Source organism: Lepidochelys olivacea, assembly GCF_965140295.1.
Source record: "Lepidochelys olivacea isolate rLepOli2 genome assembly, chromosome: 10".
NCBI lineage: Eukaryota > Metazoa > Chordata > Testudines > Cheloniidae > Lepidochelys > Lepidochelys olivacea.
This window is the reverse complement of record NC_140420.1, coordinates 65,207,412-65,221,326: the sequence shown is the minus strand read 5'-3', so window position 1 is coordinate 65,221,326 and position 13,915 is coordinate 65,207,412. Positions and strand designations below refer to the sequence as shown.

Here is a 13,915-nt window from a genome sequence, read left to right as displayed (position 1 = left end):
GTCTCTAGCCTGCAGGGGTAGGGTGGATTTCCTTGGACTCTTTCCGCCAACCGCCCCCCCCCACACACACACACACTCACCTTCATGCCCTGTGGTGGAGGTGAGACTACTGCTGCTGGCCTCAGAGAGAGGCTGCTCAGCTGTGCTGTGCTTTGCCTGCTCTACTCAGAGTACGCAAGATGTGTGCAAGCAGCCTCTAGCGGCCGAAGCGGGAAACGCCATGCAAATCCCGCAGAATTCCTGAGCTGCTTCTGTTTCCTTGTGAGACTGTAAGAGACTCCCACAATTGACCCCAATCACTAGCAACCAAAGTGTGAATATTGGCAATGGTGCGGAAACCTTGACTTAGTCCCTCCCTCTCTCCCCGGCTGGACCTACATCAGGGTGACTACAGACATCTGCCTTGTCCCTAAAAGGTGAGGTGAGAGGAAGGATTTGAGGTATGCCGTCCCTTGAGCATGTCTATAGTTCTTGCTCATGGAATGGATGGGAGACCCTTCATTCCCTTTTATGGACCATGCTTGATTGGCCCAGGATGCCATTAGTTTCCATGGCATGCTGGGGCTCATGTGCCTCATACCACTGCATAAATTGGGTCTAGGGCTGGACCCACTGACATTAGCATGTAGAACAATGAGAGAATGTGCCTAAGAATTTTCCATTCTATGGCTAAGTGGTGAGAACAATGCATGGCTGTCAGGTCAGATGAATCTGTCCCTGCAAAATGATGACAGAAAGATTCCATGAACCAGTGTAGCAGAGTCCCCATGATGTCAAATACCATCACCCAATTGCTGTATTTTAGTGGGCATAGTGTGATCGGAGCTGGGGTTTGCAGGATGTTCCGTGTTGCTGAAGGAAAGATCTTGTAGGTCATTTGAGCTCCTGACATGTGCATTGGCCTCAGGACTGCAGAGCCAAGGACACCCCTGGAGCTACTAAGTCTGTTCTTTCCTCAGCTGAACTGAGCCAAGATTCTGGGACAGTAGTACCGTCCTGTGAGAGTGAGGAGTAATTATCGTGTTAAACTCACTGCACGGCACAGACATACCCCACACTCACACTACAGGGGAAGAAAATCACACAGGATCTCTTATGACTGTCTGTGTCACACATACATGTGCATGAAACATGGCACAAGATTTTGGTGACATGGGGCAGATGCTTAATATCTTCTTTATGGGATAATAAGCACTGTGGCTGAGCACTCAGGTTGTTTGTACTGAGACCTGAATGCTTTCATGGATTTCTCTTCTACACTGCTGTTATAAGTTTTCAACACACTCTCCCTCTCCCCACAGCCCCCAGGTGGACCAAGATCTTAGTTAGACAAAGCACAATGATAAAAATGTCTCATTTTGCTTGAGGATAATAATTGGCAAAACTAGTTTAATTAGCAGTGGGATGTGTGAAAATCAGCTGTCATGGAAATACATGACTTTTAAAGCTCTAGTTCATTGCTTCACAGTTTTGTTGGAGTTGAGGGAGTAGGTTAAGCCTGGACTAAAACTTCAGGTCCAAGTCAACAGTCAGTGGAGCTACCCATCAGCTGTTAAATGGGCCCCACCGCAGGAAGCTGGGGAGCTCTGCACACAGATAGGCACACGCAGGTGTCTGCAAAGCCATTTTACAGTAAGAGGTAATGTTATGATTATAGATGGCTTTAAACAGGGTAAAAAGGCCAACCCTGCATACACTTAGAATTCTTCAGTGGCATTTACTGGCATATTGGATAAAACTTTAACACATTGAACGAAATTTGTAAAGGCCAGGCATTTTTAACTGCATGTGTGAATGTGAACACTTAGCCAAAGACCTCATTTCCATTCATAATTAAGTACCATGTTTAAGTGGTCAATTTTGTTTCTGCAATTACTTTTGGGTGCAGTGTTTGCAGGCACCAACTTTGCTCAGAGAAGGAGGAGACTGGATGGAGGCCCCTTTAAAAATCTGGCCTGTTGTATTAGTTTGATTTTTATCTTTGGCACCAGGAAACTGCCTTTTTACATGAAGCATATGCCAACTGTTGGAGCTAAGGAATTAAGAAAAACCATTCTTAACATCAACAAACTTTTCCTTGAAAATAAGAGTACAGGTGCATTTTTTTGTGGTAGGGGAGAATGGGGAGCAGAGAGGTTAGAGATTTCACCCTGTACTGTATCTGATCATTACAACATCCTTCCCCTTGTCCAGTTTAACTAACTGCTTTTTCTCCATCTCAGTTCAGTCTTTATCTGGCAAGCAAACTGTCTCTGCTACTCTCTCAGCCTTACTCTGCCCACTCTGTCTAGCCTCTGTCTAATTTATTCCAAACCCACGCTTGATTCATCCCTGGGAAACGCCAGCTTTGACTAGTGTATGGCAGTGCTCCTGGCAGATTGTCTGTCTGTGGTACATCTCCCAGCAGTGCCAGCAACTCTCATGCACAGATGGGCAGTGTCTTCCCCAGTAATGAGCTGTGTTTTCTGTGAAGGGTCATGGCCAGGGCAACTGGGGGATGTGAACATTCAGCACCACCCCGGGAAGATTTCACCATGGGGCTCCTACACTAGTCTGGCTACATTTCAGATCTGCCTTCCCCCGTCAAAACCTATAGGAAGGGCAGCAGTGTACATGCCACCAACCTTTTCCTGGAATCGAATTCTCCCCACTCCTGCTGCTGCCTCATTAAGGGAAACTCTTCCCTTTCCCCAGCTCCTGTCACACTATTCGGCAGTCATAGTGCTTGGGTGATGGTGCTTGATATTGGAGTGACTCTGCTACACTGGTTCATGGAATCTTCCTGTCTCTTACGAATTCTCAAACAGATTCTCTGTAAGCAAGTTCCATTCTGAAAAAAAGCAGGCAGCCGCTCCCAGCGATATTTCAGGGTGAAGCTGAAGTGGCAAAGGAGGAACTGGTTGATGAAAGGAAGACAAAACAGTGGGACAGTGCTGCACAGTGTAGAGATGTAGCAGAACTAGCAGATAGTATAATACAGGACTTCATTGATGATGGGTCACTGAACAATCATGGCTATCAGAATAAGCTGATACTAGGGTAGTATTAATGAAACAAAAGAACAATTCATGAATGCCTAATGTATCATGATTATGGATGTACATCATCTATGTTGTGCATGCATAATCATGATTGGAGGGGCACTGGCTAGAGGGTCACTGATTTGCTGCTTCTCTTCTAGACCTGTGTTAAAATTGTGAAGAAGCAGCACTATATATCTGTGCCCAGGTCCTTGCATGTGCACCAAGTCTGAGGCTTTGATGCAAGGTAGTTCTGTGGGGATGATGGGCGAAGGAACCTTCACTTCGCAGTAGAAATGCTCTGCTGTTGCACCCCTCCACAGAGGTCAATTGTGTCTACATAGCAGTGTGTCTATCAGCTCTGCCCCTGCCTCTTGTCTTTTTGCCACTGCTTTACCTCCATCCGACCCCAATCCAGCTGTAGAAGGAGTCACCACAGAACCAGATTTGGTTGTACGCAGTATGGGAGGACTCCATGTATTGGCCCAAATCCTGTACCTTCTCTTTCCAGACTAGTTCTGCTGTGTCTCTGTCCTGGCAGTTTCTCAGAGGTGGGAGCAGGATTGGGCTCACAGATACCATCACAGAGATCTGAGGTTGCTTTTCGTATGTACCTAAGTCTCTTATTAAAAATCCTTTAATTCCATCTTTCACATTTTAGGAGTGCATATCTTTGCAGCCAGTCCACAGTACTAAATATGTTGCAAAAAGCGAGAATAACTGTCAGCATTTGCCTGCTTAGAACAATTATGACAAATTCCAGAAGGCTTTCAGAAACAGGAAGATTAAGCAGCAAGAGATGGCAGATGGATTTTAATGTGGACCATGATTTCCTTTTCCCTCCAAAACATCTCCCCATCCACCCATATATTTTCCCCAGACAACAGGAGTGTTTTTGTCCTCTTCTGTGAGAAAAAAGTTATTTTAAAACCAGTTTAAACAGTGAAGAGTTCAGTGTCTAGGGTAGAGATGACTGAGTTGCCATCAAGCCATTTCTGATTCTAAGTGCCTGTGGCCTACTAATCTTTTTGATTCTACACAACTAAAATGCCAGATAAATTTTCATAGTTTAAGGGCATATTGGCAAAAATAATCCATTTCTCATATTTACTGATGGGGTTTGAAATTCATTGATCCTCTGAGAAATGAGACCTGGGAACCATCCTGGTTAACTCAGTGAAGATTTGGTGGTCTAAATCCAGTTTTAGTTGACAAACGTTCATATCCAAGTAACGTCAGTGGGAAGCAGAGCTCTTGAAGGATCAAGTCCCCCCCACAGAGGTCTGAACACAGCTGAGATATGTGGATAGGGCACTGTGGCTTGCTCTGCTGCCTACCATGTTCTAGTTCAGGCCTCTCCAGTCTTTTCATTGAGCTACTTTGTTGCATTTTAGATCTCTTAAGTTTTATATTAGTCCAATGTAATGAGCTTAGGTGTTGTTAATGATGTGCGGTAGGAGGTTACTGTCCAAAATTCTAGGGTGAGATTTTTTATTGAAAGACAAATGTATCTATCCAACGCTCTAGGCATCTTTCATAGAAATGTACCTAATATGTACACAAAACTGACAGCATTGGTGATGCTGAAGGCATCTGACTTCTAGGCAATTAACAATATTTGCCACTACTCCCATGACATATTGAGTCTGTTGCTTCACAGGGTGCCTGCTGAGGATGGTGAGCAATGAAGCCTCAAGTCCAGTGTTAGATGGGGCATGTTCCCTTTCTTGCTAACCACATACATACATCCTGCATTCTTTAATGATATTGTTATCGAAATGGCCTTCTTTGAGCTACTGTCTTCAAGCATCAGACGCAAAAGTATCACCAGGCCTGTCATCTCATGTATCAGTTAATGGAAACTGAAAGAGAAAAACATTCATACACATTTATCAGTTTTCCAGGAGATGACTAACATCTTTTGACAATAGTTCAACTCATCTCGCTACTGCATTTTCACCCGCATGTTATTAATTGAAGACAGAATTTGTTTATTTTGGAAGTCTTTGAACAAAGCTGTGGGCTTCAGTCATGGCTTTTTTCACCACCATGCGATCAGGGAAAGCCTTCTTTATGGTTTGCGAGTATATAAGTAACTCTGAAAAATGCAGCCTCTTCCGTGTCTCCCCTCCTCCCCCCACACTGTTTTTTAAGGCTTTGAAAATATGGTAGTCTAAGTTTTCAAAATGCATGTGCTCTCTTTGGGCCAGATTCTGCCATCCTTACTTATGCTGGGTGGGTGGTTGCATTGACTTTGATGGGACTCCTTGAGGGGGAAGGTGGAAGTAAGAATAGCAGAATATAGCCCTGAATTTGAAGATTTTGGGATAGTCTTCATGTTTCTCATGAGGTGTGGTGAAGCTGACCGTCCAAATCACCCTCTTTGCCAATAGCAGCTTTGGGGTGATGTATGAGCTGCCCATGCTGGCTTTTTTTCTTTTGTACATAAACTCTTATATTCCCACTCTGATTAATTATATTTATTTAAAAGGGTAGTACTCAAACTGTGCTAGGTGCAATAGAGACACAGGAAGATGCAGTCTCTGCCTTGAAAAATTTACAGTCTGGAAGGTAAGAGCTAGACAAAAGGGGGATGAGATACAATATAAGCAGTAGAGTAGCTCCCTTTTGTGTGTATAAATTCATGAAAATGGTGCATTTTCTGCTTCTTTTCCAGAGTACAGCTAAGTCATTTGTGCTTTAGTGGGTTGTCTGGCTGACTCCCCCTCCCCCCTTTTTCCCCCTCCGTCATCCAGACTTGTTCAGTTTCCCAATTTGTCTGGGAGACTCTTGATTTTCTGTTCTCTGTGCAGCGTTCCTGAGCAGCGGCTTCATTCTCCCAACTGGAGACATTGCAGACTTGTGGGAGAGGCATTCTACGCAGTCCTCTCTAGATGAGGACTGGCTACAGAGATCATATCTACAGCATAGCACCAACCTGCTGTACTCATATTGGTATAGGGTAATGCAGTGCAGAGTGATGTAGGGGGTCACTCTAGCCATGCTTCTATGGCTGTGGGTGTGTTGGTGACCATGCCCTAGGCAGAGGAAAACTGGGGGATGTAGTGAGGAGGGATGCGGGGAACCAGAGCATGAGGGGGGGATATATGGAGGACCCAGACTAGGGAGAAGGGGGACATTTGAGCAGAGGAAACTGGGCTGGGGGATTGGGTGGGAAACTTAAGGAGGCAAATGATAGGTTTGATAGGGAAGAGCAAGGAATTGAAGGATTTGATGGTAATGAACATTTATGTAAAAGAAGCAATGCATGCTCGCTGAATATGGAAGCAGGCCAGAATATCAGCCAAAGCCCATAGCTGTGCTCATATCTGACTGCTTCTCTAGCTCACCTCTCTGGCGTTTCCCTCTCTGTGTCCTGGCTGCTCCTCCATTTCATCTGTTGACTGTGGTGAGGGAGGGTAGCTGGATGAGCAGCAGAGGAGATCTTCACTACTCTGTCCACTTCACAGTGCCCTCTGCGAGGAGAGAGGAGCTGCTGTAGCTCTTCCTTCAATCTCTCTTGCAGGCTGCGGGGGCTGCCATCGATATACCTCCCCTCCCATCCGCAGTGGATGTGATCGTAGGCCTGGGGAGTGAGGCAGAGGCAAGGAGAACTTCATCCCACCTCAGGCCTGGGGAGAGAGGGGGCCAGCCACTGGAGATCTTCATTTTCAACCCATGGGGGGCTGTGTATGTGTGTGCTGTTCCCTCCCTTCCCCACTATCAGCTGCAATAGGAGCAGGAGTAAAAAGAGTCTCTCTGCCTTCTGTTGTACCTTCCTTTGCCATAGAGGCAGCAGGAGGTGATGCAGAGAGAGAGAAATCTGCTAATTCCACTGGTGCTGCTGGATGGGGAGAGAGGGAAGAGCTGACAGGGAGCTATTTGAGAAGGCTTCATAAGCTACCGGAAGATCACAGCCCACTTGCTGCAGACCCCTTCTTTGGAAAGAGGACTGCAGGGTCCAGGACTGTCCTAGCACCTTTCCCAGCACTAAATTCACTTGGAACTTCTTCCCCTCCCCAAATGCCCCCCCACAGAAAATAGGATGATGTAGTTTTGTAAATTTACAGTGGTACACCCTCATCTACACAACAGTGTCTATCTCTGGTAAGATAGAAAGTTGTCTGATGGGTGCATTATAAATATCTGGATAGATAGTTATGATGAGGTATAATAAAGACTTGGATTGTTTAGTTTCCAAAGTAGAAGAGAGATGGAGCGAGCGGCTTAACAGAGGTAGTCAGAGTCATTAGGTTTGTAAGTGTAGAATTTCTCAGTGCCTCCTTTTTACACTGTTCCATGATACGAGAACAAGAGGACACTCTGTGAAAATTAACGGCGGTAAGTTTAGGATGTATTTCTTTATGAAGTGTACAATCTGTGAGCTGGGAAAATCACTTCCAGAGTAGGTCACCAAGATGAACACTGGGTTGAGGGGAGGGAGAAATTGGGTAATTTTATTATTATTTGAACCACTTGTAGCTATACAAAATAAGGCCATAATAATATAACTGAATGGCCTGCTTCAGTGTATAAGCATGGTTTCCCACTGGGGTCTGGCATGTGTGTTCCCCTATAGACAGCATTACATTTCCTAGCTGCATTAAAAGGATTTTTTTTCCCTTGAACACTGGGTGTTGCCCAGTGTTGGAAGAAGAATATGGCAACTTCTTTGTTCTTAAAAAGACACCTATTTCAATCAAAAGTAAAGACCTTCTATAAGTTACCTTTTCATAAAAATGCATTCTCCATGTAACGCCAGTCAGAGAAATTGTTATATTCCTTAGCGTTGTGCCTCATAATGCATCATTCGTGGCTGTAACCAATAATTTCAAAAAATTATTCGAAAACATTGTGCTTTGAACGTGTATTTGTTAAAAGCTAATGTTTCTCTATAGCCTCTGACTATATGACCTTGTGACTGTGCTATAACAAAAAAATTAACTGGTTGACAATAATAAGTGATCTTAAAATATAGTATATTTAAAAAAGAAACCTGGTGAATTTGCTCCATTTCATAACTTGCCATGGACAACAAACAGTTTATTGTACTATATATCTTATTTGTTTTTATAGATCTATACTTTAATCAAAAAGTGTTACTTAAATATGAGCTTTTGTCCCTCTTACATTTTTTCTTTACCTTCAAAATAAATGTTACAGTCGTTTGTTATAATTTTGTTTCATTATCCCAAGTTACTGCTTATGAAGTAAGATGTGTAATTCAGTTGCCCTCTTTAAATTTGATTGTACTGAGGGAACGGTAGGAAAGGGAAGAATATGACTGGCATATCTAGACTATTGACATGGCTTCTTCAGTATAAGCAGGTGAAAAGCAAGACTTACATAACTTTATAGGCCTTGATCTATATATTTAGATGCAGTGACCAAAATTGGCCAGGAACGTAAGTGATTGCAATAAATGGAGTTGTGTCCACTTAAATCATTGATTAATTTAGTCCAACCTATGTATTACTATCACAACATTACAGAAGATAAAGTAGACTAGATTCTAATCTCATTCAATTATTGTATTTATTCTATGGTATTTATTACTGTAGTATCTGAGTGTCTCATAAGGTTAATGAATTTTAGGCTCACAACTCAGGAATCCTTATCCCCATTTTATAAATAGACAGACTGATGCACACAGGGTAATGTTACGCAGGCCATCTGTGGCAGAGCTGAGAATTGAACACTGATCTCCTCACTAGAGCTGGTCAGAAACTACGATTTTTCTGTCAAAAAATGCAAACTTGTTGAAATTGAAACATTCTGAAGGAACATGCCAAGTTTGATGAAATTCCAGTGGAAACCAGGAGGTTTCCAATGGGATCCTGCTTGCCACGCAGGCTTCAAAAAGCCAGGTCCCAGCTGCTTCTGTTGGGGTTCCCAAGGCTTCTCACATCATTGGCTCCAGGGCAGTTAGCTCCCCAGGTCCCATTTTGGATTTATTTTTCATTATTAATTTTTACATTTCACAATTTCCCATGGAACAGGAGTTCCAGTTTCTGTCTAGCTTTATTCCTGACTCTTAACCTGTGTCTTAACCACAAGACCATCTACTTACTCTGGATTTACACTGCTCTAATTGGTGTAACTGAGATCAAAATTTGGCCCAGTGTGTAACTGTTGTCTTGTGGCCTTATGCTTAGAGGTTATCACCAACCAAAACTGGATACTGTCAATTTATGTTTCCAGCTGTAACAGGTACCAACAATGCCACCCAGTCTGTATTAATAAGTTCCATTATTTCTTCAGACAGGAGAAGGTGAAAGGAAATCTCACTTGCCTGGTTCCCAGTCTTGCTTTGGCATGAGATACTGGAGCAGTTTTGTATTGATGAGAGGGGAACTCCTAGGAAGTGACATGGTTGTAGTCCTGGAGAATGTAGCTGAAACAATTACAATTTAGTATGTTGAAAATATATGAATGGGGAGTTTTAAAACCTGTAAAAGCAGTTAGAAAAAAGAGCAGTGAGATGTTCTGAGAAACGGGGCCCAATTATACAGCCCGTACTTACCTTGCTGAGCATGGAGCCATTGACCCCAAACGTACTGAAGTTGATGAGAGTGTTGCCATAGATTGCATTGGGCTTTGGGTCAGGTCCTTAATCACCAGAGTGATGCCATTGAAGTTGGTGAAATAATAATACATAAGAGTCTATTAATAATGCATATCACTAGGTAAATATAAGGCAGTAATATTACTGGGACATACACACAAATGTTTATAAATATCAAAGAAATTTGGAAATCTGTGCTTGAGTTGTCTCACCATGCAGGGCAGATGTTTACTTAGACATGGTAATACTATGGCTGAAGAACTTTCTGTATCTATATTTCATAGTAAAAAAAATCTAAACAAGGTCAAACGATGTCCTAAAAATAAAAACAAGCATTTAATCTGTCTGTATGTTAGAGTGTATACGAAGGAACCCATATTTACCAAGGTCTAGATTTGGCATACTTTACTCCAGCTGCGTTGCCTGAGTAAGGGTTGTAGGATCTGTCCCCTAGTAAGGTTATGGTACATAAAAGAAAAGGAAGATCTATTTTCTTGCATTTGGAGCTATATCATGTTAGTCTTCCTTACAGGAGGCGTTCCATTGAGTGGGACTACACATGGGAGTAAAATGAAGATTTGATCCGAGAGAGGCACAGAATGGTGGTTTCAACTTGTGTATTTTCACTGACTTAGAAATATGACACTGCAGGGCCCAATCCTGCAAACTTCTACTGCAAAACTTATCTACCACTCACTTTAAAGGTATTACTGCTTGGAAGTATGAGTTTGAAGGATTGACCCCACTGGTTCCTATATCTAAGAATTGAGTAGCAATAATAGGTTCTGAGTATACCAGGTGCTTTAGTATTTAGTTCACAGGCACTTCAGCTCACTAGAGCACACACATTTTAATTTTTTTTGCTAACGACACATTTTTACTATATACATATTTACATGCATTGGCTTTCTAATTTTGTCTAATGTAATAGTTTGCATTCCTGTTATTCTGGTCAAAATAGGAGTAGTATAGCATGTTAGAGCTGGAAAAGGATATCGAAAAGTACATGAAGCTGCAAGGAGACAGGAGTCATTCTGAGCGTGCTAGACTTTCTCTTTACTCAGTGATTGTAGGCTTGATCGCTCACTCCTTATTTCAGTGGGAGTTCTGCTGGCATGAGGAATGTAGGGTTGAACCCTGTATATGTTGTTCTGTTTCCTAAGTTAAATTAACAGTGTCCACATAAATACTCAGTAGCATCTGAGTTACCGGATCTGTTACGTTTTTTCTTTTGCTTTGAGTAGTTTTAATTATATTAATTAATTTCACATGTTTGCAATGTAATCTTTGGCATCACAAGAGGGTAGGCATCCCTAAAGCCAATAACTAGTATAAATACTTCCTGTTAAATAGGCATAGACCACTAGCAACATTTATCCTGAGAGCCGATTCCCATAATGTGTACTGCACTGATTTTATTTTTGACATTTTCAAATCTTGGTTATTAAAATGTATTTTGGAGAAAAACAAGAACCAATTTTTCTTCTAGACCCAATGTGTGTGGATCACGTTACAATGCCTACTGTTGCCCTGGATGGAAAACGCTACCTGGTGGAAATCAGTGCATAGTCCGTAAGTTACTGTCATTGAACATTATGGCCAAGATTTATCTTTTCTCATTGCATTGTGTGCGTGTTTGTCTTGACTGTGCAGAACTGAATTTATTGCTGGTATCAGTTCAGTACCTGCCATACTGCATTTATTTACTATTTTAACGTATGCAAGATAATATAAAACCCCCTCTGAGCTACAGTACAGCATGTATATAGTTGATGTATTGGAAATATTTGGACAAGGGAGTCCCACAGATATGTTCCTCTTGAGTTTGTGGTAAATCCCCTAAACCAAGCGATGTTCAGGCGCTTCAGGAGTTAGGAGCTATGGAATCCGTTCCTTTGTTTCCCCATTTAAACACAAATGCTTTTTCATAATCTAGGAGGGAGACAACACCACATGGCAAAGGAATTTATGCTATGTGTAAGTGCTGGACCTCTTTATACTTTAGTCCTGAAATATACGTAGGGGGTATAAAATATATCTACAACTATAGGTTTCTGTATGTGTATATTTGTGTAAAAGTGTGTCATACCAGCAACAGCTGTCAGAGGTGTTTTGACTGTGGATGACAGAGACCGGGAGAGTAATATCTGAGGTGACAACTACATTGCTGTGTACATCTCTGGTGCAGGCCTGCACTCCCATCAGCCCCATTCTTCACTAGTGATGCAGTAGGCAACACCATGGTCACATGGCTCCTAAGGCGTGTCCCCTTTTGGGCACCTAGTACTACAGGTGGTTCTAATGCCTGACCGTGCCTTGTTCTCAGGGAGCAAGAGTCTGGCTGTCCGCTACAAATAATGGGACTGGCCCCCTTTGCTCTCTGTTGCCACCACAGAATCTGCCTTCTGTGTGCCGAGATTTTGTTTGCAGTGTTGTTGTAACTGTGTTGGTCCTAGGATATTAGAGAGAAAAGGTGAGTGAGAGAATATCATCTATTGCATAAGGAGAGGGCTGGACACTTCAGGGCAGATGGTTTTGGGGAAAATTGGGACTGGGAGTGTGTTGGGGTCACCCTGCAAATAGTAACCAAAGTGGGCAGAAGCCAGGGCGGGGTTCTTGTGCCATAGGCAGGCTTCTGGAGTTAGAGGTGTGACCTGCATGTTTCTCTGCGAGCTATGGGTGTCCAGGTTGGTCCAATTAAAGATATTACCTCACCCACCTTGTCTCTGTAGATATTTTAGTAATTCTACTCTATTTGTGTTGTGAATCAGGTGCCTTTTGTGTTTTTATGGCTTTTTTAAAAAACATATTTTAAAGCCTCTCTTATTTTATTTATAGCAATTTGCAGACATTCCTGTGGGGATGGATTTTGTTCAAGACCGAACATGTGCACATGTCCAAATGGCCAGATAGCACCTTCCTGTGGTTCAAAGTCAAGTAAGTATTTTGCTGTACCTTCTGTTCCTGTTTGCAGTCGATCAAGCTATCAGCAGTCAATAATGTTTCAGACAACTAACCTCTGAATCACTAGAATTGCTTACCACAGCCAAGAAGGCTTAGTCCCCTGTGATGAAAACTGAACAATGACTCAGAAGCTAGCTATGGAAGATACTCCTTTTTGCCAAATTAAAACCAAATTAGTTGTATTAGAAACCATATTGGCTTGCCAGTAGTCACACTAATTCCAACATTTTTTACTTTCTGGAAAATTCCTCTTCTCTACTAAAAATGATGAAGTGGGTCATAGCCCATGAAAGCTTATCCCCAAATAGATTTGTTAGTCTCTAAGGTGCCACAAGGACTCCTCGTTTTTGCTGATACAGACTAACACGGCTACCCCTCTGAAACCTATCTTCTCTGCTAGACACTAGACTTGCACACATCAGCAGCACAAAATGCATCATGATAGACACGTCATTGCAGACAATGGGCCAAATTCTACTCACTTATATAACCCCAGTGAAGTCATATGGGGCATTGGTGGGCCAGATTCTGTTCTTATTTAGCTGGGTAATCCTACTGATTTCAGAGGGATTAACCAGGTGTAACAGAAAACAGAATGTGGCCATTTCCATTTAAATGCAATCAGCAGTCAGGCTCGGTGTCCACCTTCTGGGGCTGATCCTGAAGACCATATTCAGGTAAAAGTTACATGGTTGTCACGAGTGTCTAAACCCGAAGTCAAAGGGAGCTATGTCTGACTGAGGTCTGCAATATTATCTTGCCTGTTTGTGTTACAATACGTTGAGTCTCCACTTTGTGGATATCTCTTCAGGATCCTCAGTGGGGGTTTTCAGGTTGGCACCTCTTCTTTCCTTTTGTTTTTAGAGGTGTAAGAGCTTTAATATTAGCTGAGCATTTCTGTCTGTGGTTTTAACATTTTTTTTTCACATAGTAGCAGTAAAAGAAAATGTGGAATGTGAGTGAGGGACGTATTATAATAGCAAATGTTGTTCTTAATGGATCAAGCTCCCAAGTCCTTATTTTGGATTCTGTCATTCCTAGCAGAGAGCCCTGAGGGATGGTCTGGTGCCACACAGTCCCAGAAGAGCTCTGGGAGGAATTCTACCTCAAGGAGGAAGAATTTTTCTTTTGAGGTGCCCATTGCTCAGGGGGAATGTGCTTGCTACTGCCTCCCTGCATAGGGTGCATGGTACTGCCCTAACTATGTGCATTGGCCCCCTTTGAGATGCACCAAGGAAGTCGTCTTTGAGTCTGTTTTATGTTCCTACATCTGTGTAAGAGCCAGGCACGATCTGGCCCTTAGCACTTGCTCCACCCTTACTTGGGCAACATTGACTTCAGTGGAAGTTTCTTCTGAGTCATGAAT

General features: G+C 42.7%; 1 protein-coding gene across 1 annotated transcript in view; it reads left to right on the top strand.

Annotated features, from left to right (window-relative positions):
• FBN1 (fibrillin 1) overlaps window positions 1–13,915 on the top strand; it is a 218,471-nt gene that overhangs the window by 10,199 nt on the left and 194,357 nt on the right. Inside the window, exons 3-4 of the mRNA XM_084641061.1 lie at window positions 11,075–11,157; window positions 12,424–12,522. Coding sequence (XP_084497187.1) covers window positions 11,075–11,157; window positions 12,424–12,522 — 182 coding nt within the window. The remainder of the gene's footprint in view (window positions 1–11,074; window positions 11,158–12,423; window positions 12,523–13,915) is intronic.